The 27,739-nt window shown below is 36.2% G+C and overlaps 5 protein-coding genes across 9 annotated transcripts; 4 read left to right on the plus strand and 1 right to left on the minus strand.

The window, feature by feature from the left end:
- The first annotated feature begins 1,170 nt into the window (after positions 1-1,170).
- On the plus strand, positions 1,171-12,543 carry Aldh-III (Aldehyde dehydrogenase type III). Of its 5 annotated transcripts, none has more exons than XM_089591724.1 (12): positions 1,171-1,316; positions 8,642-8,679; positions 8,757-8,900; positions 8,972-9,067; positions 9,140-9,361; positions 9,432-9,595; positions 9,673-9,903; positions 9,983-10,180; positions 10,498-10,613; positions 11,599-11,734; positions 11,848-12,001; positions 12,447-12,543. In XM_089591724.1, exons 1-12 carry the CDS (start codon positions 1,187-1,189, stop codon positions 12,471-12,473), a joined length of 1,656 nt encoding a protein of 551 aa, XP_089447850.1. In that variant the 5' UTR covers positions 1,171-1,186; the 3' UTR covers positions 12,474-12,543. The 5 variants fall into 5 exon arrangements, with proteins under 5 accessions (XP_089447850.1, XP_089447851.1, XP_089447852.1 ...); XM_089591725.1 differs by lacking the exon at positions 10,498-10,613 and adding an exon at positions 11,224-11,339; XM_089591726.1 differs by lacking the exon at positions 1,171-1,316 and adding an exon at positions 5,658-5,773.
- A 1,490-nt stretch (positions 12,544-14,033) lies between these two features.
- On the minus strand, positions 14,034-15,715 carry LOC106642286 (allergen Tha p 1-like). Its single transcript, XM_014357018.3, has 2 exons — positions 15,446-15,715; positions 14,034-14,676 (listed from the first exon to the last, which is right to left on the minus strand). The coding sequence occupies exons 1-2, from the start codon at positions 15,642-15,644 to the stop codon at positions 14,513-14,515; spliced, it is 363 nt and encodes a 120-aa protein (XP_014212504.2). The 5' UTR covers positions 15,645-15,715; the 3' UTR covers positions 14,034-14,512.
- Positions 15,716-17,130: 1,415 nt separating this feature from the next.
- LOC106642287 (ejaculatory bulb-specific protein 3-like) lies at positions 17,131-17,927 on the plus strand. The gene is made up of 2 exons (XM_014357019.2): positions 17,131-17,542; positions 17,618-17,927. The coding sequence occupies exons 1-2, from the start codon at positions 17,350-17,352 to the stop codon at positions 17,785-17,787; spliced, it is 363 nt and encodes a 120-aa protein (XP_014212505.2). The 5' UTR covers positions 17,131-17,349; the 3' UTR covers positions 17,788-17,927.
- Positions 17,928-18,875: 948 nt separating this feature from the next.
- LOC106642201 (ionotropic receptor 84a-like) lies at positions 18,876-24,192 on the plus strand. The gene is made up of 11 exons (XM_089590858.1): positions 18,876-19,030; positions 19,154-19,474; positions 19,610-19,737; positions 20,048-20,215; positions 20,288-20,523; positions 20,587-20,798; positions 20,880-21,044; positions 21,725-21,840; positions 22,208-22,511; positions 24,056-24,082; positions 24,178-24,192. The coding sequence occupies exons 1-11, from the start codon at positions 18,878-18,880 to the stop codon at positions 24,190-24,192; spliced, it is 1,845 nt and encodes a 614-aa protein (XP_089446984.1). The 5' UTR covers positions 18,876-18,877.
- Positions 24,193-24,873: 681 nt separating this feature from the next.
- Positions 24,874-27,739, plus strand: LOC106642202 (ionotropic receptor 84a-like). The gene is made up of 10 exons (XM_089590639.1): positions 24,874-25,048; positions 25,115-25,278; positions 25,334-25,645; positions 25,722-25,846; positions 25,912-26,079; positions 26,321-26,553; positions 26,620-26,831; positions 26,925-27,083; positions 27,168-27,283; positions 27,351-27,739. Exons 1-10 carry the CDS (start codon positions 24,910-24,912, stop codon positions 27,643-27,645), a joined length of 1,923 nt encoding a protein of 640 aa, XP_089446765.1. The 5' UTR covers positions 24,874-24,909; the 3' UTR covers positions 27,646-27,739.

Below are 27,739 nucleotides of genomic sequence, written 5' to 3' on the forward strand. Positions count from 1 at the left end.
AACGTATTTTATTCTGTGCGGTAAATAATTTCATACATATATTTAATAGATACATTATTTTCGAGATATCATAATGTTTGGGTAAATAAGTTAATAACTCAATAGTGTGCTTCAGAAATGAATTTCGATCAAATAGGACAATACTTGTAAATTGTCATTGTCAGCAAAGTCAGGTTTTTAAAATACCGACTTTGTAACGTTGTCAGCATTTTTCGCAAAAGAGTTACCGATTTTTGCGAAGTGGTAAAAAAAAATCGATACGGACGAAGACAGCGAGCGGAATGATAATTTTTACACTTGGACAATCTGCAATATCGACCACTTTCCCCGCGCGACGCGTACATTTCAATTTTGAGTCAAGCATCCCTTGAAGTAATTTCGAAAGCGTTTCCCTCCCTAATATCCATCATTTATTGTCCAATCGCATTGCGTATAACGCAATCTCCCCGTCGGGCCCCACCGCACGGCCCAAGTGGTATAGCTACTCCTCTCCCGTCTGCAAAGAGTAAAAACAACACCGACGCGTAAAATTAATATCAAAGTCACCGTGACTTGTACGTACACTTCGTTTCGCCATACTGATGATTACGCGCCCGGCTTCCGCGTCAACTGCAACCGGGTACATATTAATGACAAGCGCAAACATAACTTTACTACCGCGCAAAATTGCCAGACTCGTTCGTAATCGCTCGCCGATTTACTTTCCCTGTACACCAACCGCGCGGCTCACGGGCTTCGTAAATTCAAATCCACGCGTATAGCAGGGAGGACAGCCGTCAAAGGCCCATATCTCGCTTAATGTCGCAGCATCCCACTCTTCTTCTTTTTTTTCCTCATATTATCGCAGACGCACTTGCGCATCTGCGGGCGCAGTCACGCCGGTCCCTCCCCCGACTCCGCTCTTATTTTAGACCAAGCACTTGTATACTCGACACGCACATTTGTGGGCGCGAGCGTGTCTCTCCTCGGCAATATACAGGCAGCCGCGTGCGTTATTCAGCTCGTCGTTTCTGCGTAGCTGACCGTGTAAACCATGTAATAATTGATTAATCACTCGACGGCTCGCGAGTTCGTATATATATATATGCATGTTATAATATCGCGATCGACGACAAAAGTGGACGAGAGAGAGAGAGAGAGCGGCTGATGTAATTATTGCGCGCAGGCCGAGCAAGTAGTGCTGGAGATGAGCGAAGCGAACGGCCGGCCGGCCGATTCAGTGGCTATAGACATCGCGGGGGAGGAGTCGCGGGGAGTCGATCTGGAGCCTGAGGAGCCGGCCGCAGTGGCGGTGGTAATTGAACGGATGACCGAAGGTAAGCATCGCTTGTATATACATATACATTATGGACTATGCACACGTTTGCTCGCTTTAATTTTATGTATATATGTGTAAGTACTTCGAGTTGTAATCTTCGCTTGTTTGGATACGTCGTTGGCGAGAGTTGCCGTGCAAATTAATTATTGAGTGTGACTGTCTAATCGAGCGCGTGTTATACAGAGTCATATTTTTGTTATTTTGTTGTGGGTTCATTTTCAAGATTACCCATTTGGGAATTAATTTTAAGCGTAAAAACTATGTAAGAATTCAATTTGGCAATTAAAAAATGGCAATTTTTTTTAGTCGATTGTTGATCATCAGTTCTATAAATGTGATTTAGAGAAATTCCTTGCTTGAAAATGAATAAATAATTTAAATAAAGGTTTGATAAAACCAACTGTTTTTCAAAGTGGCAGCAACACAGGACTTTGTTGTTTTGTTGTTATTTAAATTCCAGCATATTTACTGAAATGACTTAACTTTATTGGAAACACGAATGGAAAATGATGTCAATGTTTTCGTTGTCTGTTCGAAAAAAGTAATCGTCTACAGTTGTTTTTATTTATTTTTTGTTAACCTGAATATGTTTGTATGAAGAAAAAAAAAATTCTGATTGGAATGCTCTTTGCATAACTGGAACTGCTGGTTTTAAAAAAAAAAAAAACCAAGTGGTTATAATAGAGTCGATATCGAATGGCTTTTTTTAAGTGCAATCCACTTATACTCCATAAAATTAAGTAAAAATTATTAGTCTGCAAATAAAAACATGTCGTAAATTAGATATCCCCGAAAAAAGATACAAGTTCAAGAACTTCTACAAAAAAAAGTTTAATTTTAATGTCTAATAAATATATAAAATGTTTTGATGATAATCGAATCGTAAACAATCGGATCTTGCGTTCGTAAGAATTCACATAAAATTGAATACAAAAAAATCTTGGGATATTTTAGAAAAATACTAGATTATTTTGAGTCGACAATTTCCGAAAGTAAACTAATAAACGGTTGAAACAATTAGGTCAGATGGGAGCTTACTTTTTTAGTAAGCAATAGATTCTGCTTAATGACACATATATCTCAACCAAGAAAAGGGTATCTGACCCTTTTTTCACTAATCAGCAAAATAAATAAATAAATTATATGTATGTATGTATGATTTCCAAGATTTTAATAATTACGTTCTGGCGTTAGCTAAGTCATCAATATCAATTATTTTTCAAACTATATCACGTATCATACCGATTTTTCCGATAAAAAATACTTCCTCGTCATTTGTACAATCATACTTTTGTACACTCCTTAATTGCACCAATATAATTGACTACACGTATTTTGTCATAAGTGCGCCTTGCGATATTCATTAGATTACTGCAGTCGGTGTTTAACCAACTTTGACTGATGGTTTAGTCTCTGCTACCGAATAATCAGTAAAGTGACACGTTGTCACGTTGCAAGTGTACACTAAGATTTTTACTATAAACCCTCATTGTTTCATCAACTTTTCGACAACGCTAAAGGGGTGCTAGATTCGCGAGAGAAAAAGTAAGTTTGATTTGTACGTAATATTGTGATGTCTGTTATTACGATGGATACGTCATAAAAAGTAAACCTTAAATTCTCTCCTTGTTCTGAAAATAGACCAAGTAAATCAAACGCAAGTTAGAAAATCTGGATACAAAAAAATCATTAGATATTTGTAGAAAATCGGTAGTACTACAGTGAATCAATATTCACAATAGTATCTCACACAAACGGTACGACTTTTATAAAAATAAGTATTTTTGCGTTCGTCAAAATCTTACGCGGTACTCATTACATTTCCTTTTTTATAAGCTTATAGTCATTTTGTTCTTCTTGCCAAATCATGTGACGTTTTCCAAACCTCAATTATTCACCATGACGAATAAAGTAATATACGGACATACGTCATGTATTAGTTTAGCGCGGCTTATTAATCCAATAAACTAATTAACCTATAATAATCATCCGACTTCTAAGATAATGAATGAAATTTCCTGAAAAATTATTGAATCTATCACTTATGAAACTTACTTTTTTATTGTTACTAGTAGGAAGTGAAAGAGGATAGACGAGAAATATGAACTGTATTGCTATACTTTTTACTCGACTTGGTGTCGTTTACAACAAACGCCACTTTTGTGTATACTAGGAGTTGCAAAACTTTGAAATGACGCACGTAAAATAAAACGGTAGAACTTTGGGATGATCTTTATCAGAGGGAAAAAAGTTTATACTGATTCGAAACCAACTATCGCGAGTTTCACCTAGTAAATTTTTTTGTAGCTACATTTAGTATAATAAGTGCAAAGGCAAGAGATGATTGCAGTCCTGGGCGCTTTTGTCCCGTACCGCAAACCCATGATTTGCATTTTGTACGCGGCACTGCGGCTGCTGCTGTTTTTAGATAGCCGTCAGTAAGCAAAAGGCCGCTCTGCGAGAATAATACTTTCAAGGATAATTCTAGCACTCGCGCAATCAGCTGTTTTTTAATGTTTTTTTATTTTTTATTTCTGAAGTACTCAATATTCTGTTAATCATCGGGATGTTTTTTCTTCTATCAGAAAATACGTATGAGTATTAGACAGTATTTGCGCGTCAAATAGCTACTTGAAGTTGGAAGCTTCTCCAACAACAAGCTTGGAATGGTATTTGTTTCAGATAAGTGAGGTAATTTTTTTTTTTTAATCACTAACCAATTACTATTTATTTTTTTGAATATAGTGTTGTCTCGCTCTTCTGAAATCACATTTCGATCTACATTTTTTGCGATTGAAAACTTTAGATTCCAGGTAGCTCAAAAACTAAATATTGATCGTATAAGTAGCTCAACCCGTGTCGATGGTGCTTACTTGGTTTTTTCTAAGGAAACGTAAAATTAATGTAAAGAGAAAAAGATTTACAATAAAGTACTTTAATCTATGGTTTTTGAAGAAAAATTTGTAGGACAAAAAGTAATCTTCTGATCTAAAGTTACGAAAAACTATTAAAATTTAACGAAAAATAAGCTTGGTTTGTTCGTATAACTTTTAACTCAAATAGTATTTCAAAACCCAAGTTTTATTTACAACCTTTTCCGACGCGCTTAATTTAAAGTGAGTTCGACCAACCATTGCTGAAAAAAACCTATTGTTTTCTCACGTGGTGAAATAATTTCTTCGTCCTTTCGTGAATGCATTGTATTCGATCATCTATACGTATATGACTTTAGACTCTCTTCTAATACAAAAACTCACATATCGAGGTGTCGCCGAGTGCTATACTCGTACATAACAATTTTGTCGCTACGGCCATTATTTAATCACCGTATTCTCGTCTATACTTTGAGTCAGCAACTTTCCTTAGGACATACACATTACGAAAAGACCAAAGTCACCAAAGGTTTTCTTATGTACTTGCATATTACGTACGATCAAATAAACGACACAACCCCACGGCACGAAAGATTCGATCCTCCGTCAACGAGGAGTAGGTATATGGTTAACTTATGTTCACGAGCCATCAGTGGCATGAATAATGGCCCGACACGTGAGCTCTAGCTGGTTTACCTTCGTGTCATCTTCTATTTAAGGCCGCTAACAAGACTAACACTCTTGTCTCCTCTGAAACTTTAATGAAGGATCGGAGCATAGAACGTACTTGAGTCGTAAACTACGTCTTCGAGCCGGTACAGTAATAGCTCAGGGGTTGCTGTGTAAGTACAAGGAGCTGAGTCAGACGAGCGTGGAAAGTCGAACTGTTCGGTCGGTGTTTGGATAAAAATAATTGATCCGTCTCGATTTACTTGTGCCTTTTTTTTCACGCAATTTTAATTTATTTTATATGAAAACAAAAAAAAAAGTAGTGCTCGAGTGTAATGCTTTGTGATGAGGAGTAATCGAATAAACAGCTCATTATTTTTGATGCTTTATTGTATAAAAAATTTATAGTGAAGTTATTTTGTGATTATTATACTTCTCATCAGCTATAATAGATAAAGTGTTTAATTAATAAGTAAACAAATAAAGGAATGAAAATTCCTGTGAGTTTCGATCGTATCATTTATGTGCATCATGCAGTACATCGTAAAGTACCGTGTTTAATTAACTACCATACGGATTAAAATTATTTTTGATTAATTTTGAGAAAAAGTGCACCTATAGCCATTGAAAATTACATCTACGTATTTTATACCATTTTTGTTCGTTGTTCATCGGATAAACCGTGTGTAAGTAAATGTATTTAGTTTGTTGAGCAAATGGCTAAGTTATGCAGAGCCATTAGCGAAAGCGTTAAACATTTAAAAATAAAGTCAAATGTGTGATTTGCAGATTTAAAATCAGCTCATTGAAACAAAGATGACAAAGTTGTTTGAGCAAGACGCGGAGTATAATGGAGACGCGGTAAAAATTCAAGTAGAGCCCGCCAATGTATCATCACGTTACAATGGCAATGGTATACAAATATGGTTTAATTAAATTTATATACTTTAAGTGTTCAGTAGACAACACAATTTGACTCATCCGAAATTTGCCAAGAAAATTTAAATAAAAAATCATGTAGTGTTAAAAAAACTTGAGGTATGATAAAATTTCAAATTAAATCAAGTTTTGCCGAGTTACCATCGGAAAATAGAGTAGGTATTAAAAGTAAAACTCTCAAGGAGTATTCTCGCGACCTCTTTCGCGTCGTTTGGTTACTAGATCCAGCATCATAAAACTTAATCTTCTCTTTCTTCTTTCGGACAACTCACTAAGAAAAATAATATCCAATAGACTGTAGTGCACCGACCCCCTTCTATGCACCCACACACAGGAGGCACAGAATGCCTAGTATACTCTGTCAAAACAAAACATTGCCATAGTAATGTATAGCACAGAAAGAAAATACTTATAAGCTGTAAGGATTACATGTATAGTTGGTAAGCCGGTGACGCACTATTACAATTATAGTCCGAATGAGGAAAGAAGAATAAAAATCGTATCTCGAGTGGTGGGCAGATAAACAGTGTAGCAGCTGCATCGCGGCTATAAACGCAAGATAAGTATGTGATATCCAGAAAAAAAATCGAGGAAACTTTGGAGCAACTCGCATCTATTCCAGTCTCGGTCAGTATAATATCAGCTGTACCCGCAGCAGTATACCCTCTCAGTTACTCTTTTGCTCCGCATTTTAGTAGAATCGTATCACATCCATACATATATTTTAGTCATCAGGTGACTTGTGATCTTATACTCACCTGTACTCAAACACATTATACCAGCAGTAAGTGTGACACCCTTTTTCACTTTATTTTTTAGATTAGTGCGAGCATTTTATTCTATTGTGCGTTATATTTTTACTAGAGCAAAAGTGTTTATCCGATTGGCTGTACATTTTAAGGATACTTTCGTTTTTATACCGTAACGTGATACTTTATAGCCAATCGAAAGAAAAAAAAGTTTAGCACCAAAATAATAGAAATTATATGCTGAAAATAAGATTGGTTTAACCTTGAAGATGGATATTATGTGTGTATGTGCGCGCGTTTGTGTGCGAGTGTGGGTTTACTTGGGATCGAGAAATATATGGCTGTAGATCTTTTATGTATCGGTTTTTTGGCTCGTCCGTCATTACCTTTAATTTCATCCTGATGATTGTCTTTTGGAGGAAAAAAGTTTATAGACAGCAGAAATTCTTTTATTGACTATTACAGTATAAACTTTTTTGTACATAAGAAATACTTTCATCATTAAAAAAATCAAATAATAGTCCAAAGTCAGTCTAAGTTTTAATCGACACAATTAGAAGTTTGACATTTTAGATTAAAATGAAATTAAAAAAGATGTAGATATTTTTCATAATGACAACTTTCCGCCTTATGCTGCTTGATATTTCAGGAAAATTAAAAAAAAAAAAAACACACACATCCAACAATAAAAACAATATTTAATGACAATACTAAAGAATATATTATTAGCTGAAAGAAGTAAATGTAACTCGTTAAGATGTATAGCAGCATCAATCACGTACCACAATTAGACTTTTTTCCTTCTGGTAACTATTGCGGTAGTTGCATCTTATAAGGAAACTGAAACGTAGTTTTTTGCGTAGATGCAGTCGCTCGTTTTTTTAAATTCTTCTCTGCTGCTAGTAGAATTTTTTTTTTTTTTTTTCAATTATTCATTTTTTATTTTTTCCCTAGTCTGATTACTGTTATCAAAATAATTCAGACATACTTATAAAAAATAGTTGACCATCTAAGAAAAACACGTAGGTACACTTATATGTTTGGTGCGATATTTGTATGTGTGTGTTTCGAAAAATTATAAAGTTGCATTAGATTTTCACTGGCACTTGTCTACGTGACTAGTATTGTAGAAGCAACGTGTATCCGTATGTTACTAACAGTTCACGATAGTAGTTTACATATTTATATAGGTACAATAATGCAAGTACTTATATTAATGAGCAGTAGACTTTCTCTCTGTACATAATATGATTTATTTGTCGTTCTACACTTGTATTGGTGAATAGTCTCTCTGACGATACACGTCTACAGCTTCTTTTTCATGATTTAGCTAACGTCACAGCGATGATCATACGAATAATTATCTAACTACTAAAACAGTTTTTACCATTTTTCTCGTCACCAAAGATAGCTCCCACCATCTAACGATGCCACGAAACAACACCTTCATACCTCAAAACCGGTATTACTTGCTTTCGACCCCTCTCTCCTTTTTACCGCCTGTCTTTTTAGTTGCTTCGATCGAGTTTACCACAATGCATTGCAACTTTGGTATTTTTCTTTGTATCTTCCTAAAAGTATTCCTTATTTGCGCAAAATTGAAGTACTTGACCTTACCTAGCATGGAACTTAATTCAGCCATTAGATGTAAAAAATACCAAATTCAACTTCATGCACCCGCTCAATTTGATTTATTATAGGGATACACACAGTAGTGTATAGGGATACATGAAGTTAAATTTTGTATTTTACGGTATTTATAGCGGCGGAGATTTGGCAGCTAAATTTTGTTTTATTGATCTTCTGATTATCGATACCTTTTTTTTTATCACGTAAAGTTATTTTCACGCTTTACTTACAATAAATTTATGACTCTGAAATAAATGGGTGATAAAAATTTTTTTTATCAATTTTATCGAGTTTTACTTTTTTTTTTATTAATTTTTCTCATAGTTTCTAATACCATTGCATCGTATTTTTTATTGTCTTTAAAATATTTTAATTAAATTAGTAGTCGTACCAGGAAAAAACTTATCAAAAATAAATTATGTACTATTGTTTTAACTTATCGCTTGCTCGTTATTAAATTCCAGTTCCTACCAACGGCAAAGACATGTCCAACTATGCAGATGTAAGCTGAAAAACCATTTAATTTAATTTAAAATTTCTTTACTGTTTTTCGCATTAAAATAATACATTTAATTTTAGGTGGTTCAGTCTGCGAGGGAAACTTATTATGGAGGAAAAACTCGTCCACTGGAATTCAGAATCAAACAACTTAAATTACTGCAAAAAATGTTGGCCGAACATCGAGCCGAGTGGAACGCAGCATTAAACGCAGATTTGCGAAGAGTAAATATTCCATGAAACATCCTCTTTTCTGAAAGCAATCATAATTAATTGCCTTGATGAATTATTTTCAGAGTAAATTTGAAAATTCGGTCCTTGAGATTGATTACACCATCAATGAGATCAAACACATGCTGATGCACATTAAGGAGTGGTCTGCTCCAGAAAGAGTAAATTAATAGTTTTAAAAAAAGTCGAAAGTAAAATGTCGAACGTTACACATTATAAATTTTTTATTATAGCCACATAAAACGTTTGTTAATATGTTGGATGGCGTTGTTATACACAAAGAGCCATATGGTGTCGTCTTGGTGATTGGTGCTTGGAACTATCCTTTGCAGTTGACAATTGCGCCGTTTATGGGAGCAATTGCTGCTGGAAACTGTGTGATACTAAAACCATCTGAAGTGTCAGTAGCAACTGCTAAATTAATAAGCGAACTTGTTCCAAAGTATTTAGATAACGTACGTATTAAAATTCGTCTGATACTCGAATTTCGATAAACATGCATTTATTAAATTTCAATATTCTCAGGAATGCTACAAGGTTGTTTGTGGTGGTGTAAATGAAACCAGTGAGTTACTAAAACAAAAATTTGATTATATTTTTTACACTGGTTCAACAACAGTGGGACGCATTGTACGTGATGCGGCAAATAAATTTCTTACTCCGGTGACATTAGAACTTGGTGGAAAAAGGTACTTGTAGTGAAAATTCCCCGTTTGTCAAATACTAGTTAAAATTTATAACGTCGTATTTAAATTTTTATTATTAGCCCTGTCTACATTGATAATACTGCAGATATTAATATTACAACCAAACGAGTTTTGTGGGGAAAATTTATCAACGTTGGTCAAACTTGCATAGCACCTGACTACATAATGTGTACAACAGAAGTCCAAAATGCATTTGTTAAGGAAGCAAAAAAAGTTTTAAAAGAATGGTATGGCGATAATCCACAACAGAGTCCAGATCTTTGTCGGATTGTGAGCGATAAGCATTATCAGTAAGACTTTATTGAAACAAACACATTCAATTTAATGTAAAAGAAAGAAAATGTTTTAAATTAAATTTTTTGTCTTCAGACGTTTGGTAAACTTTTTATCCAATGGAGAGGTAGCATTAGGAGGACAAGTTGATTCTGCTGATAAATACATTGCACCAACAATTCTTGTGAATGTTAGGCCCACCGATCCAGTTATGAAAGAAGAAATTTTTGGACCAATACTACCTATTATAACTGTCAGTAATGCTTATGAAGCAATAAAGTTTATCAATGAGCGGTAAGTTATAAAAAGTAATTCAACATTTTTTAACGTTCAGATAAATCTAGAATTTCTGTATGTGGTAAAATTTGAGTAGTACTACCAATTTTTTAGCATTTAATTCTAAACTAATGTAAATTTAATTTGATATACGAAAGTGGTTCAGACATTTTTTTACGTCAATATCCTAATTTTTTTTTTATGTGATTTTCTTAAAACAAAATTCTTTTTTCGATCAAATTAATTTTACATTGTCAATGATTAATTAAATGAAGGAGATTGACGGTTTTACTGCTCCCCAAGATGCCAACTAAAATTAATTTTCTGTAATATAGTGACTCTCCCCTCACATTGTACATTTTTTCCAAGGATACAAACGTACAAAATCTGTTCATAAAACAAACTCAGTCTGGGTCTGTGTGTGTCAACGATACAATAATGCAGTATGGGGGTGAGTTAGGCAATACTCGTCTCTGGTGATTGCGTAGTGTAGTCATTCTACAATAAATTTTGTTCGTTTGAGCCTGTTTGTTTAAGCTTTACAGTAGTATAAGTACAAGCTATATTATATGTAAGGAGAGGGGCGCGCTTGGATCACTAGTCAATCGACCTATGTATCTAGTCTTGAACGTATCTAATAATTAAGTTTTACCTCTAAAACCATTAAAATACAACGTTAATAACCCATTTACAGCTTTTTGTTCTCATGCGACGTTACTTAAAATCTTCTAGACCAACTCATTTTCAAGTAATCTAGAAAAAAGTATTTAAAATTTTTCCTGCTTGCTACTGATTTTGTAAATTTTAACTGTATTGCTAAATTGTGTATTACTTTAGTTATGAATATACTTGGGCTATGGGACATTTGGTGATAGTTTTTCTGTAATCAATTGATTTTTCTATTCGTTTGGATGTGGTGGTATTGGTAATAATTCGTTTAAATTAAATGTAGCTACATTAAATCAAAGTATAACTGTGGTAGTCCCAATTGGTATATAAGCTATTACAATGATTGCATATGTACATATGTTAATTGCATGTTTGCTTGTACTTTGATACAGTGATAAACCTTTAGCCCTCTATCTCTTTGGTTCCGATATGGATGAGCTTAATCTGATAATAAATGATACATCTAGTGGCAATATTTTGGTTAACGACACTATGTTGCACGCGCTAGGTAAGCTTCCATCGAAATCTAATTTTATGTACATAGAAAATATGCATAAGTACATTGTGTACCAAGCTTTACTTTGAAAACCATTGCCTGCTTATTAACGCATGCACCATCTTTAATTTAATTAAATTTAAGTATACCATATCGTGGGTGTGTGTTATAAATTTAATTAAAATTATTCGTGAATATTCAATTTTTGTCACATTGCATTGAGTTGCATACCTGAGAGTCATCAAGCGTCACGATTTCTGAACTTTTACAGTTGATACTTTGCCGTTTGGTGGTATTGGAGCCTCAGGAATGGGCGCCTATCACGGAAAACTTTCGTACGACACGTTCGTTCATCCGAAGGGCTGCCTAATTAAAAATTTTAACATCATCGGAGAAACGTTGGCATCGTAAGTACGATTCGCATTTTATAAAAAATTCATCGAGAAAGTGAGAAAAATTACTCATAACTATGTCAGCACTTGCAAGATTTATACCAAAACATAAATATTTGTCATTGCAGTTCCCGGTACCCTCCGTACTCGGATGGAAAATTAAAATTCCTGTCACTGTTGATGGCCAAGAGGCCCGACATTCCAGGAATAAAATATCTGCCGCATCTGATAATGTTTGGCTTAGGCGTTGCTGTCACTCTGGGCCTCAAAACTTTTCTGAAGGTACACAAAGCCGGAACACGATAGACGTTACTTTTATCATTACATACAGTCAATTGCAATGCCAATTTTATAAAGCACAAATTACGTTATGCCTAAAATGTGATAAAAAACTCATACTTTGGTATGAAAGCATGACAAAAGATTTTTATACTTGATTTATGTCAATTTTGTGGTTTCCATAGTATAATTATGTTTTAAAAAAAAGTTTTATGCGTACAATTGTTAAATTTTATTTACAATTACGTTACAGTTAAAATATTTATAGAATTGGTTTGTTAATCAATCGTTTTTAATACGATGCACAAACGTATGACGCACATCTGAAGTGTCTGTAATTTTTCAAATTTAAAAAATAAACTATCAAATCAGCCATTGTATTTGCTTCATTCATTTTTATTGAAAAATGCCACATTAAAAAAAAAACGCATTTGCGTTATGTTTCCAGGGAACTTCTTACGCCGATGAGCCATGATATCTCAGTTGGGATTGTACTCACATTCCACACAGTACACCAAATAAAAAATATATATATATATATATATATATATTTTTTTTTATGGAAGCAAGACAAAAAAGTTTTCTGAAAAATTTTCAACGAACGTTGGTCATTAATTGTTATCTGAGAGCACCCAAGTCTTATTGGTCTTTCACTCGATCTATAATCTAATAAATACCATATTTATGTGATTTTTCTTGTTTAATATAATTATTTAACTTTAATTTAGGATTTTTCTTGGATATTATTAATAATAAATTTTCGTTAGTAAAACTATTGTTAAATTTTTATGTAGTTTAACCGCAGTTTAGATTTTGGAAATTTTTTTATTAAGAGCATTTTTAATATTTTATGTAATTTGCTTAGGCTTGTAGTATATTTGTGATTTAAAATATTGTTTTTGATGAACTGTAAAACTTGAAGAAACTGTATACTGCAAAATAAAATTCAAACGTCTTTGGAATATAATAAAATCACGCAAATCGTATAAATAATGTATATATTTTGCATCTTTGTATAACGAATGTTAATGATAAAGTTATGTACACTTATGTGTTATATATTAGATGTATATTTGTTTAAAAAATGCATTGAATCTTTTTACTTTTCACCTTTGATGCTCCTCTTCAAAAGTGCTTGGATCAATTAATTTATAAAAAACGAATTTCAAACTAAAATAACGTATAACTTTACTATAACTATAAATCCGTTTGTCTTTCATTCCGCGAGTAATTAAGTAAATACAAAATAATGCATATTGTACTCATATAGAAGTTCTCGGGAATTCCTTACGTATTTTACTAAACTTTTCAGAATGTATATCTAGCAAAAAATTACTCCTCTTCAGAAGCATGTTACTAATCCTTCAAATAAATTCAAAAAATATAAAATATAAAAGAGTAAACTATATGTTACAAAAATTTCACTACTTGTAGGTTGCATATAAATACTGCTCAGGAATAAGTGAGTAATTATTATAAATAGAATAACTTTAATATCCATGATTCAGAGAACTTAAAAAAAAGTAAAAATATATAACCAATAATCTATTTATAAATTTGTTATACTGAAACGAACGTCGTATCTTGAAAAAGAAACTGAATTCGGTATAATCTTTTTGCATACTTTATATATTTTTATAAACCATATATTATCATTCTTATAATATTTAAAAAATTTCGGACATCGGTATAAAAATTTACCATACTATTACACTACTATATTGTTGTTGATTGAAAGCTGCTATGCAATTTTCGAGTCAATCGAACCATTTTGTACAATTAACTGAAATATTAACCGTTTTTTGCTGTAGCTTTTAAAATAATTTAAAATGACATCTTGTAAAAGATGATTGAACTTGGTTAATTTTGGCACTTTAGCATGCATTATTTAGTTTGTTCTGTCAAATAGGTAATACATCTCCACACTAATGGCGCGTTCGAACAAGGAACTTAATTATACATGCAGAGGCTGATGATTACTGTCTAATTTGGTACATAAGAGAGGGAGAGCACAAATTAAAGGAAAAAAAATATGTCACTGGCGTATAATTTTATTTAATTCTCATTTGCATGGGCCTACACCCACAAAAACTTGCCTCAAACAACTCATATGATTCGTAGTATTTAGCGATAGCGAGCAGAGAAAACAAAAACGTAAACAATCCACGGAAAATATGATCGAGTGGTGAGCAACAAAAAATTAAACAGAAACAATTGGTGCCACGCTCACTCGTACAACTGCGCACAGAAAATTCCAATCAGTAAGACTGTTTCCAATTTCTTTTTTCTCACACGATAAAATTTTAATCAATCGGAGCCCACTATCATCAATAATACTATTATTACTCTCATAATGTCCACCCGAGTAAGCACCTCAGATTCATTAAAAAGAAACTGATCTTTTACTAACATAATAGTTACTGTATAAGGAAGAATGAATTTAAAAACTCTACAATTTGGTATTTTTCGTGAATTTTGAAGGCGACCCGCACTATTAAGACAAGAAGGAATTATTTACGTCGTCTTCTTCTTTTGATATTGGTTGATAGCTCTCAAAAGAACAGCTTCCCACTTCTTGGGCTCCTTTTGCGTATAATGCAACACGATTTTCTCGAAGCTTATCTTTTGCTTCTCCGTACACCATCTGCACTTTGTGACAATTGCCTCTGGAAACTTATCTGCAATTAAAAAGATTTAATTTTATAAAATAGCGCATCACTTTTTAAATATTGTTAAAAAAATACATGATTTTAATAATGGAAAAAAAAAAAATCGCGCATCCGCTTAGGCTAAACGGTGGAGAGATGTTTTTAAATAAAATTACCATTTTAATAAGCTTTGAGCCCGTATAAAATTATTGAGATGACGATGCATAATGTATTTTAAGTAAACAATTTTTTTAATTTTGGTCGAAGATAAAACTTTTTTTGTTTTTAATAAGACCCTATTGGCAACTAAATCTCTTGTGCAGGTTTACAACCAACAAAATACATTAATTCAACAATGTGTAGTATTTTTAGGTGTAATAGTACTTTTAAAAGTAACGATAATGAGAAAAGCTACAATTAATGTAAATATTTTTACTTTACGCACGACTAATTTTAATCAGTAATAAATAAATCGCGTACATTACGAATACCATTTTTCAGTTATTTTAATTAAAAGTCAATTAAACTCACAATTTTCGCATACAATCAATTTTTTTACCAAAACCATGAAGTATCTCCAAGAATTTAGTTATACGTTTTTTTAATGTTTCTCAAAACCGCAAACAAAATAATCAGCTTCAACCTCTCGGTATTCGATCCGCGATAGATCACTAAAATTAGATAACTTATTTCTATATTCACAACATTCGTGTGAAATATAGTTGATAAACGAATAGTTAAAACAAAAGTGCCAATTGAACTCGAGCGCACGTATGGTTGGAACAACGCGTGGGCGTACCTTTGAAGAACTTGGCGTCAGGAGTGTAACAGGGGGCGGCGTCCAAAAAACAGTTGTAGTACTGCTCGCGGATGCGATCGTTGCTGAGGATCTGGTCGACGTCAACGTAATCGTACTTGTCGGAGTAAATTTCCTGATCCGCGAGGGCAGCGCTGACCAGCGTGCAGAGCACCACGAACAGTCCCAATGCCCGGCTCATTTTGAGACGATGTCCAGAGATACTCGAGCGACGACTACGACAACGACGAGACCGTACCGATTGTCGCTGCTATCCGATCGCGAGTGCCTTTTTATATGGCGTTCCGACTCATTGGCGTCTTTTTTACGTCACCCTGCCGGTTGTCCACCACCGATCTCCTTACCTTTCCACTCGATTCTTCCTTTTTTTTTATTCCCCTCCAAGCCTCGCGTGGTAGAAGGCTCCTCAAGTTTTTGCACACACGCATCTGACATTGGATGAGACCCAGTCAATGTCAGGTGCGTGAGCTCAAACATTCATACACCGCCTTCCGCAGTGCTAGTGCCAAGGACACGTGTTTCGCGCCGATCGCGGAACTTGTGTATACATGCTATGGCCGATGACCGATAAATCGGCTCGCGTATGGTCGAGACTTTCCAAACTAGTTTATTTTGACCGGAGGGCAGAAAAATCGCTAAAAAACGTCATTACTCTAATCGATGGAATCTTTCGTTGGAATAATAATCATAAAGTAAAACTACCGATTTTGCAATATTATTTCTAATACAGAGTGATGAACGTTGAACATCGTCGCGTCTTTTCTTAACACATTGAACAACTTTTTTTTTTTTCATTCAAACGTTATGTAACTCTTTGCGAGATTGAACTCATGAATTTTGCGAAATTGATTCATGCAAATCTATCTCAATTATGAAATCCTTTTGGTGGGTCGGAAAAATTTTCTAAGCAATGATTAACGAGCTTCAGTCCCCATAATTGCCCATAAAACAATCAATCTACTTTTTTTTTTTCTATCGATACAAGTTATGACGATATCACAGGGATTATATCATTGGGATATAATTTGTTTTCGTGCTCACAATTACATAATGTGACGCTGATTCAGCCACACGAGTATATTTGTTGATCGAATATTTTTTTTTTTTTTTTTTTGGGAAACAAATTATTCTACTTTTTTTTTCTTCCATGTCTCTTATACACTTGTAACTGTTGGAAAAAAAGAGTAGCAACCAAAAATGAATGCATGTCAAGCCGTGTACAATTATTCTTAATACAAAAAAAAAAAAAAAAAAAACAAAGTACGTGATGAGCAATAAATTAACACCTACGAACCGGTCAAGTCTCACTCAAAATTCTCCATTGGCCGCTGGTGTTTACATAGCTTTGCATTGTATTAATGTACACTTTTGTGAGACCATAAAAGTTAAATTATCTTCGTGGAACTGGAAACAAAACTTTTTTATTGAAAAGTTAAGTAGTAAAATTTCTCAAGGATTCACGAGTCGGTAACCCCTGCAACTTTGTCACCTCTGTACGAGTGCGAGGACTCGGCTCAACGAACCAAACTCGTAAATTCAGAGTACCACTGTGTTGTACTCCCTCTAGCTCCAACTCGCATGAAATTCAACCTGCTACACTCCAAATCTCCGGTTGTGTCCCAACTTTGCCCGAAAAAACTTGACATGTATACCCACGCATCATGACTATACATTAGTTGGCAGAAAGTCACACGTTGTACCGGTTGCATAACTTACCGACCAAATGATTCCCGTGGAATGATCCATCATCAAAATGCCCGTGTGTTTAAGACGCATGACACTCGCTTCCTCGGCAATCACGCCCCAAACATCCGTAATCCATAAATAGTCCAGTGGCCGGAGGGTACGAGCTTCATTGGAGAGCCAAACAGTGCGACAGCCGCACCATGGCTTTGACAACGAGACTACTAATCACCGTGACCATGGCAACTCTAGCCCTTGCCCAGCAAAGGTACGAAAGCACCTACGACGATCTCGACGTGGGGACTATTCTCGGCAACTCGGAGCTCCGCGAGAGCTACTACGCCTGCTTCATGGACACCGCGCCCTGCCCCACCGATGCCGCCGTCTTCTTCAAAAGTACGTATATGGGATAACCCTTCCGTGTGTTCCCTTCGCTCGAATATTTCAGTGACAGGTGTTTCCTTTCTTTAGGTAAGGCCCCCGAGGCGTTCGTTGCCTCCTGCAAGTATTGCACGGACAAGCAGCTGATCATGTTCGAAAAGATCATCAGCTGGTACGTGAACAACAGCCCCGACCAGTGGAACAGTTTGGTCGAAAAGACCATTCAAGACGCGAAAAGCCAAGGACTCCAGTTCCGATGACGAGAAAACACCCGAAGCTTTCGACACTCTGATATATCGTCAAATTGTAAAATTTCATTTTTTAAAAGCATCTTCCAACTTGTGTAATGTACGATATGGGGTTGCGTGGGTGAAATAAATGAAAAATGTCGACGAAAATACGCAGGAGAGCTTGTGCGCGCGCACCCATTGATTTAGCAGATAATACGCAGTGGGAGAGACAAATTCGAGCTTTACAGCGGATATAAGTAAACACACACGTCTATGTTTGCGTTTCTTCGAAGCCTCGTCCCGGTGCTCTTCTATAATGACGGTAATGCTCTATCATCATCTTCTCCTTCTTCTGTACTTCTTGACTCTGAAATATGCAAATTTATCGATTTCCGTCGGCGCAAAGACTCAAAACCGCCTGAGCTGGTTCAACTGCGTATCTGTTTCGATGGCAGGAAGCCGCGCGTGAATGTGAGAAAAAAAAAAAAAAAAAAATATTCATCTCTTTCACGGAGGTTGAAATGTAAATAATCGAGCTGAAACTTGTGTCAAAGACGCATCTTTGAAAAATTAGTAGTAGGATTGCTGTATACAGGAAGGAGGAAAAATTCGTGGCGAAGAAGCTCCTTTTGTTGACCTTTTACTTCAAGAAAAGGCTTCAGACGCGATATGTTTTTGAGCAAACTTTTTCTATTGGTCATTTCTACCCAGTCACTCGTCAACGCCGAAAAAATCGACTTGAGATTCGTGCGAGATTATTTCGAGGAACGCGGCGTTCGGCAAATCTCGGCTTTCGGTTGCTGGAGCTCGGCAGGTGAGTTTTAACCATTATTACAGTGCTAAAACGAGAATATCTTTACTTTTTTTTTTTTTTTTTTTTTTTTTTCAATCCTTAGCCACAGAGCGCGAAAAGGAAATCGAGCTTTTGAAATCCAGAGGATGAATGCATTTATAATGTATACATGTATTTACGCGGTTGCACAATAAAACTTTATTAGCGTTGATTTAAATAGAGCCAAAGGCCATGTCGAAGGTAGACTTCCTACACGCGCAAGGTGTCACACCGATAAGTTTTTCTCCCTCCCCTTTTTTTCATCCTCTTCGCTCGCACTCCACAGAGATGGTGGGATTTTACTATGGCGCCACTACGCTGCTATCGCTGGCGCCGATTTCCGCCCATCTGAACATGAAAGAGTTCCTGAAGGTGAATTACTACAAGCTCGGGATTCTTTACGATTTGGATTGCCCGCAAAGTCAAGTCATCCTGCATCAGGTTTGTTACATCGAACTGCACCTCAAGTATAAAACACTTTTTACGTAGGCTTGGACATCAATCGAGACAATAAAAAAAAAAAAAAGGGAGCGATTCGATATCGATTTTTTGAACAATCAGCAGGTCGCCAGTGGCTGGACACCCTTCAACGAGTCCTACTTTTGGCTCGTGACGTCGGAGAGGCTCCCCGTGGAGTTTCTGGAGAGCCTACCGCTCAGCATCGACGCCGAGGTGACGGTAGCCGTGCCCGGCCAAAACACGACCAACTCGCGTAGATACGAGCTTTTCGACGCTTACAAGGCGAGCTACAGGCACAGCAACGAGCTGAACGTCACGAGGATGGGACATTGGGACGAGGCCGAGGGCCTGAGGAACACGCTCACGCAGTACAAGTACAAGCGACGCGGTGACTTGCGAGGGATGCACCTGAATTTTTCCATTGTGGCGAGTATATTCATGTCTGACTTGGCGGAAAAGAAGGAAATACCCGCGTGTCATGCTGACGATACTTGAATCTCGGATTTGAAAAAAAAAACAAAACAAAAAAAATGTACATATGTTTTCTCTCGATCGTCCCAGGTCGACTTTCCACCGAAGACGGTCGACATGAACACGTACTTGTCAACTCCGATCGACAGACACCTGGACACTATGCACCGGTACAACTACGCCCTGACGCTGCAACTGAGGGATTATTACAACTTCACGTAATTCCCATCTGTTTTTTTTTTTTTTTTTTCATGAAAGTTCCCGCTCGGACTTGGGCGCTTGATGTAACGCTCAAAGCTATTAATCATACCCATCCGATTCGTCATCTCGATATGTATGAGCTACTGGAAAAATTGATATACACACACTTACTCGTCAATTAAAGCACGCTTTTTCTTCACCCACGGGTGCTCGAAAACTGCATGAAACTTTGTTGTGCTGGGATTGATTTATCAAACGAATCTTCCTTCCCCCTATAAGCTATACTTGTGAAATTCAAAGTCACGATTGACGCCTCGTGCGTTTCAGGATGAACTTGATGCGCGGCGAGACTTGGGGTTACCTAATCAACGGGACCTTCAACGGCATCATAGGTGACATGATGAAGGGAATAGTCGACGTTGGCGCTACCCCTTTTCAATTCAAGTCGGAGAGACTCGACGTCATGGAGTACACCGTTCAGGCTTACGTGGCAAAGTAAACATTACCCCCGAAATTTCAAAGGCTAAATGTGATTGGCATTGTGTTACTGTAAAAAAAAAAAAACAGGGCAGCGATAATATTCAGGCATCCAAAGAGGCAAGAATTGAGCAACAGATTCTTGGAGCCGTTTTCACGGAGGGTGTGGTGGTTGACCGTCGCAGTGGGCTTGTTGAATTGGATGCTCCTATACCTCACCGTCAGAGTCGAAAAAAAGTACGGGAGCCGAGAATCCCACTCCACTCTGTTCCATCAGACCGAGTCCGAGACTTTCCTCATCACGAGCGCGGCCTTATGCCAGCAAGGTACCAACCAAGCGATGCTGACGTTTCCCGTGTTTGTTTTGGTAATCCATAAATACAATCCAGGTCTCAGCGACACCCCGCAAATGTATTCCGGCCGTATCGTCTACATGTCCCTCTTCGTCTGGGCTCTGCTGCTCTACCAGTTTTACTCGGCGAGCATAGTGGGCTCTCTGATGGCCGAGAAGCCTCGCTTCATCAGGAACCTCAAGGACCTTGCCTACAGCAACCTCGAGGTTGGAGTTGAAAACATGCCCTACAATAACGACTTTTTCAGGGTACGTATGTATAGTGAGTGAAACGAAAATAAAAAAGAAAGAAAAAAAAGAGGTGATGACATCAGCCGTATGTTTCGTTAGACCACGACCGACAGGACCGTCATTGAACTTTACGAGCGCAAAATTGCATTGAACAAGAAAAGAAAGAAGTATCCGTATTACACGGCCGAGGAAGGCCTTCGGAGAGTCCAAAAGGGGGATTTCGCCTTTCAGGTGGACTTGGCGACGGCTTACAAAATTATTGCCGTGAGTCATTGACTTTACGTTATTGAGAAAGTCGCCGCGACTGAGGATGTGGAAGTGTGGAAGTTTGCATCAAGCGACTTCCTGATTGTTATATTATGCACAAGAATACACCTGATTGTATGTAGAGGGAACTTTTTATTTATTTATTAATTTTTTTTTTTTTTTTTTTTTTTTTTTTTTTTAATTGCAGACAATTTTTTTTTTTTTTTTTTTTACAAGGACAAAGTTATTCGTTTAAAAATAGAATTTTAAATCAGCCCAATGTATAAAAAGTCAAGTCTCACAACGTCTGGTTTGACTATTGATGCCAACTAAGAGTATTCGCATCGAAACGTTGCATCGAATGACTTACCCTGTAAATCAGATGTGTGTAAAAATATGTAGCAAAAAGCTGTTACGAATATTTTTAAAGTTATACCACACACGCTATAAGAAAGTTTACCATGTATCGAAGGAAAACGTGTTTGTACAGAAATCAAATCCAAGAAAAACGACTTGGTAAACAGTAATTTGTATTTATTCGATGAAACGATTTCCAGTTGCATTGGCGCTATTCTTGTTGTCCGTCTTATATTTGTTTCGAATGAATGAGGAAAATCGTAAATAACATTACCGAACCGAAGGACTTGCATCCGATCTGGACACTCGACTGCTAGATGATATTTTCGTTCTTATTTTAGGATACGTTTAGCGAAGATGAAATATGCGATCTGCAGGAAATAGAACTTTTTGGCCCAAAGCATACGGCGACCTGCACAGCAAAACACTCGCCTTTTAAAAAGATGGTGACCTACGGGTGAGAATCAGCGTTTTTAAAATAATAACTATTTTAACTGTACTAAAAAAAATTCACGTAACCCCCGACACAACGATAAAATTGCTCGGAGCATTCTTCAATCGGTACGACTGTCACGCTAAAAAAAGCACAACGTTCTTCAATACTTTTTTTTTTTTTTCTTCTAATTACTCAAATCATGTATGATTGATCCGCGCTATCGGTAATTTTTTGTAATCAAAAGTAATCGACAAGTAATTAAAGATGATGAATGTAGCTAAAATAGCCTGCTCGAACAAGACACTTTTTTCCCAAGAGCACCTATGATTTCTCGCATGAAGAAAAACGCCGGTAGATAGTAAAATTTTAACCGATCCAACTTACGCAGCTTGAGGCAAGTGGTCGAGCATGGCATGACTCGTCGATTGAACACAGTGTGGAAGCCCAGAAAGCCAGTGTGTCCCGAAAGCCACAACTCAATTCCCACTCCGGTTTCGTTGAGTGACTTCAGTCCAGTGCTGGTCATGATTTCAGCAGCTTTTTTCGTCTCCACGTTTATAATGCTCGTGGAAAATCTGGTCGGGATGTTTGTTCGTGAAAAGTGTTCTCTGCCTTTGTTTTTACACTTTGGTAAGGAGATTAGCATATCGGGGGAATCAACGGAAAGTAAGAAAGCAAATGAATCCGATGAAGTAATTTAATTTCCATGACGCAAATCTCTCTTGGTTCTGTGTGCATGCGGTAGGTAACGATAGCAAATTAAAACTTGTAAAGAGTATTTTCAATAAATAATGGCACCTTCGACGCGCTGCCTTTTTTTCCTAGTGATAAACAGTCTAGCTGGTAATGTATGCTCACTTTTAATTTTTAATGAATAAAGCAAGCGGCGTTTAATCGAAATCATCGCTTATGCAATTACGGTAGTGACGAAGGAAGGTAAGGTACGTACAAATCAACCAGCCAGAAAAAAAAGGCAATCTCTTTTCTACGGTGAATGCAACGAAATGTTACACATCGTTGACATTTCCACGAATACTCTATTAGAGTAGAGGTAGGAGACGTATAATTTGTCGGAAGAATTGTTGGAGAAAATTAATTTCATACTACAAATGAGTACAGTGATCTGGGGATCTACGGAAAAAAGAAAATAGGGAAAATTATGAGAAAAAAAAAAAAAAAAAAAAAAAAAAAAAAAAAAAAAAGAACGAGACATTTGACTTTATGTAACAGACATGTATTCTGTTATCTTGGTAAGAAAACCAATTTACTTACTCGCAATGGAATTGAAGAAGACAAAATTTTACACTTTTATACTTGCATTTACATTTAGAGATAACGTTCTATGTCAAGGTTGGTGTATTTACGGTACATCTGTAGTTAGTATCTAAAATTATTTATTGCATTATACTTTCATATAGCTAATTAAAATAATGATATTCGTTGATTGTCTTCAACATAAACAAGGATAATTTTTTCTATCAATAATCTAGTTAGTATATTTATATTTTAAAGACATTATAAAAAAAATTTCTAAAACTAATTCTAAAAATTAAAAGTTTCTCTAAATTATTTTTATTGTATTTTACATACTATAACGATGATATTTTAACATTAATTAAGTTATGATTGTCATACAAATATGTCATCTGACTGATTAATGGCGATTTTTAAAAGCGACATCCTTTATGAAAAGTTTGATTCTTTAAGACTATCCATAATCTAACGCTTACTGACACAAAAAAATATAAAAAAATTTTTTTTTGTAAGGCACACAAAAGAAATACTATGTATGCATACAATTAAGTTTTAAGTAGCCAATTACAAGAACATTACAACTTTACGTGATTACTTAAGTTTTTTTAAATAATTGGAAAATTTAACGTTTTAGCTAAAATTAAGATGCACTTCACGCCTTTTTTTCATATAGTTTTCATTTTTGTTTTTATAATAAACCGTATAACAAACTACTTTTCAATATCAACCGTGTGATATTTCCACATTAAAAAAAATTTTAAAAAATTTCAAAAACAAAACTAAATTGTTATGGGCTCTGATAATGTAACAATTTTACTCTATGAATATTTTACTTTTCTAGATCGATACCACCGAGATTTATGTTTTGCTGGAAAGTTACTTTGCAGAACTGTAACACCCATGTGCTGATTAAAGAATAATAGTATTGCTAATGTGTCACTAAATAACATACTTTCCGATATCTCATTTTTTATTTTTGCAGTTGAATCCATATCCGCTAAAGTTACTGGTAAGTAAAATTTTGGTGATAGAAGTGAAAGTATAAATGATAGCATGATCATAATGAAAATTAATACAGTTTTTGATTTTATGTTTATGTTGTAGAACTTAGTAATGTAATTATAGTTTTATACAACTTATTAAAATTTGAAAATATTAATATAATTAACAGTAACAGAGGGTAATCTATTGAAACGTTATTTAGCACAAAACAAATTAAATTTTAAATTAAAGTTTAATTTACTGCTCCTTTGGAACGGCAAGCCTCTAAACACTCATGTATAACGTGGAGTTGAATTACTGAATATTATTCAAATGATGTTTCTCTCTTTGTGACATATTCAAATGTATAAACTGGTATACTACTCTCCTCTTCCCCCTGATAGGTGCAATTTCAAATAGGATACACGCCTTAAAAATATATGTTGTTACACGATGTATCGGTAACGGTAATTTTTGTCGATTTTGTCGCTTACCGGCAATTTAGCATCCTCTCGATCCTACAGTCAACGTAGTAGACCCCGTACTATATCATGTTCCGATGATATATACGTGCAGCTCAAGAAAATTAATGATACGACTTTTACCATAAGTACAATCCACATGCACGAAAGGTGGGCTGCGAGATTATGCGTTCGAAGGCGCTTCGTGAAATTTTAACGAGGGATAAAATGCAGAGCAGAGACACATTGATTTTCCGATGTCGTTGCGTGCGGGATTACATTATTATTCCCCCTTGTTCACCTGCCACTATACTCGCGACTTTATTGTAAAACTTTCGCTGAAACGGAATGATTCGATTTTGTATTTTTACGTAATAAAAATTGGTACGAAAAAATGTGGACGGCCATTTTTTTATTCGTCACTTGCGCATTGTTAACGGCTTACGGAAAAATCACTTCCGAATTCATCGTAGATTACTACAATCACAAAAATATCAAACAAATCGTCGTGTTTGCCTGCTGGAATGATTCTGGTACATTTTTAGTATAGTACCATAAAAATAAGGATAAACAATGTTAAAAAATGGCAAAACTTACAGAAATCATGGACTACTACCGACTTGTTGCAAAAAACGGTTTAGGTAGTTCCTACATCGCGATCGCAGATGACGCAGATATGAATAAAATCTTACGCGTTAATTACTACAAGATCGGAATTGTCCTCGATATGGATTGTCCTGAAAGCGACGTCATTTTCAAACTAGTGAGTACACGCTTCTTTTTTTATACAACAAATAGATATCACTTTTCGATGGTAGTTTTCAGCGGCCAAATTACCGTTCAACGAGTCGTACAACTGGCTCTCTGTAAAATCGGCATCAGAAGTACCAGTGGCAGAGCTCAGCAAGCTCTCACTGGCGGTGGATTCCGAGCTGACTCTCGCTCTAATGGAAAAATCTCATTGTGCTCTCTATGATGTATTTTCGCACAGCACTCGTCACGGAAGTACACTTAATGTTACCTCAATGGGAAATTGGGACAGCGTGAACGGTTTGATCGTTCACTTGAGACAGTACAAATATAACAGGCGACAAGATTTCAACGGGATGTCCTTAAATTTTTCAGTTGCCGTAATATTGTCCCACCACATTGATTACATGGTTTGTTTGTTGAGAATAAGAAAATTTAAAAGATGCAATTTTTCAGCTCACCTCGGAGCCAAAACCTGATTTGGAAACGTACCTATCGGTACCGGTTAACCCTCACATCGACACTATGAGTCGATTTCACTACAACATCATTCTCCAGTTGCGGGACTATTACAATTTTAAGTAATAATCTGCCCTATGCAATGTGTAAACTGTAACAACGCAATGAATTATTAATTCTGATGTAGAATAAACCTCTCGAGAACTAATTCCTGGGGCTACCTTGTGAATGGATCTTTCAATGGGATTCTCGGGGATATGGTAAAAGGTGTCGTCGACATTAGCGCATCGCCTTTGTATTACAAAAAGGAAAGAATGGACGTCTGCGATTACACCGTGGAAACGTACACCGTCAAGTAATTCATTAAGTTTTCATTATTTATACATTGTTCAACACGTTTTTTTTAAAAGTATTTCTATTATAATTATATGCATACACAAACATATCGACGTACCAAGGTTTTCCATGGCAATATATGTACGTTGTACGAGAATTGCGTTTGTGATATAATTGTTTTAAAAGTACTAACTTCCAGATCACTCGATCAGCACAATCTAATCAATTTTCGACTAAAAATTCTTTTTTCCCCCATTTAGAACCTGCTTCATCTTCAGACATCCCAAGAAAAATACCCTTAGAAATCCTTTTCTCAAACCTTTTACTCAAAGTGTCTGGTTGTTGTCCTTGAATGTTGGCATAGTTTGCTGGATTATGTTGATAGTAGTCCTTAAAGTAGAAGATCATTACAACTCGGACGAAACGCGTAAAGTTCACGTCAACCCATCCTCGGAAACGGCACTCATTACCATAGCCGCGGTATCCCAGCAAGGTTGAGAATAATTGCATCCAAACGAGCTATACTTATTTGTTAACGTGCTGCCTCCGATTCGTATAGGTACCAGCAACGAGCTGCAGCTGTACTCCGGACGCATTATTTTCCTTACTCTCTTTCTCTGGGCTCTGGTGATGTTCCAGTTCTACTCTGCTGACATAGTCGGCTCATTGATCGCTGCACCTCCCAGATACATAGTTACCCTGAGAGATTTGGTTGACAGCGATTTACACTTGGCGGCTGAAGACATCCCTTACACTCGTGACTATTTCAGGGTGTGTAACATATTTCACTCGCAATCACTCTTGGATTTCATGATACTTGATCAAACCTTGTATTTTTACTTTGCGAAAAAAAATTAAACTCAGTTAACCAAAGATCCTTCGAGCGTGTACCTATGGGAAAAAAAACTCAAGCCTCCGAGAAAGAAGAAAACTTTTGTCAACTCCCGCGATGGTCTGCACCAAGTGAGTCTCGGTGGCTACGGATTTTTCATCGATACCGCAACTGCTTACAAAACCATAGAGGTACCAAAATATTTATATACCTACTACATAGATAATAAATTATTGTAAAAGTCGAATATCTTCACATCGTTCATGTCTATAAAGGATACTTTCACCCAAGCTCAAATCTGCGACTTGTCGGAGATCCCAGTGATCCCCCCGCAGTACGTGACTCTGGTCACAGCGAAAAACTCGCCTTTTAGAAAAATGATAACATACGGGTAAGCCAAAATCCCCTAATAATGTTTAACCAATGTAACTCTAGTAACCTGTGTAAAATCGATCCAGGCTTCGAAAGATTGTGGAGCACGGTCTGGTGAGCCGTAACGCGCACGTCTGGCAGACTCGGAAGCCCAGTTGCCCGGAGAGCTTTCGCTCTCAGCCGGTGCCGGTCGAGCTCAAAGAGTCCAGCCCAGCGCTGTTTCTTGTGGCTGCCGGTCTCGTCCTCGCCATCGCCGTCATGGCAACCGAGCGACTTACGGTGATGTGGTACCAACGGCGTCTGGGAAGATCTGCGGTAGGCATTGGTGTTCTAAAGAGTACGCCTGCTTCCGATCCAACAGACATACCTGCATCTACTTAAAGCACGGAAGAGACTTAACACTAAAGCTCCACTTTTGGTACCATAGTAGCACAATAGATGTGACTTTTGTGCTTATTCATACGTTTCAAATCTT

Source organism: Copidosoma floridanum, unplaced genomic scaffold (assembly GCF_036245765.1).
Source record: "Copidosoma floridanum isolate Cflo_tuat_1 unplaced genomic scaffold, Cflo_Japanese_pri ptg000013l, whole genome shotgun sequence".
In the NCBI taxonomy this organism is placed as follows: Eukaryota; Metazoa; Arthropoda; class Insecta; order Hymenoptera; family Encyrtidae; genus Copidosoma; species Copidosoma floridanum.

Bases quoted from the DNA above. Each gene is read 5' to 3' on its own strand.
- LOC106642202 (XM_089590639.1), top strand. From the start codon at position 24,910: ATGTGGACGGCCATTTTTTTATTCGTCACTTGCGCATTGTTAACGGCT. The intron at 26,080-26,320 runs GTAATTCATTAA...TCCCCCATTTAG, and splicing joins GTGGAAACGTACACCGTCAA to AACCTGCTTCATCTTCAGAC. The intron at 27,084-27,167 runs GTACCAAAATAT...ATGTCTATAAAG, and splicing joins CTGCTTACAAAACCATAGAG to GATACTTTCACCCAAGCTCA.
- Aldh-III (XM_089591724.1), top strand. From the start codon at position 1,187: ATGAGCGAAGCGAACGGCCGGCCGGCCGATTCAGTGGCTATAGACATC. The intron at 9,068-9,139 runs GTAAATTAATAG...TTTTTATTATAG, and splicing joins AGTGGTCTGCTCCAGAAAGA to CCACATAAAACGTTTGTTAA. The intron at 9,904-9,982 runs GTAAGACTTTAT...TTTTGTCTTCAG, and splicing joins GTGAGCGATAAGCATTATCA to ACGTTTGGTAAACTTTTTAT.
- LOC106642287 (XM_014357019.2), top strand. From the start codon at position 17,350: ATGGCTTTGACAACGAGACTACTAATCACCGTGACCATGGCAACTCTA. The intron at 17,543-17,617 runs GTACGTATATGG...TCCTTTCTTTAG, and splicing joins TGCCGCCGTCTTCTTCAAAA to GTAAGGCCCCCGAGGCGTTC.
- LOC106642286 (XM_014357018.3), bottom strand. From the start codon at position 15,644: ATGAGCCGGGCATTGGGACTGTTCGTGGTGCTCTGCACGCTGGTCAGC. The intron at 14,677-15,445 runs GTACGCCCACGC...TTTTAATTGCAG, and splicing joins TGACGCCAAGTTCTTCAAAG to ATAAGTTTCCAGAGGCAATT.
- LOC106642201 (XM_089590858.1), top strand. From the start codon at position 18,878: ATGGTGGGATTTTACTATGGCGCCACTACGCTGCTATCGCTGGCGCCG. The intron at 21,045-21,724 runs GTGAGTCATTGA...TTCTTATTTTAG, and splicing joins CGGCTTACAAAATTATTGCC to GATACGTTTAGCGAAGATGA. The intron at 21,841-22,207 runs GTGAGAATCAGC...CAACTTACGCAG, and splicing joins AAAAAGATGGTGACCTACGG to CTTGAGGCAAGTGGTCGAGC.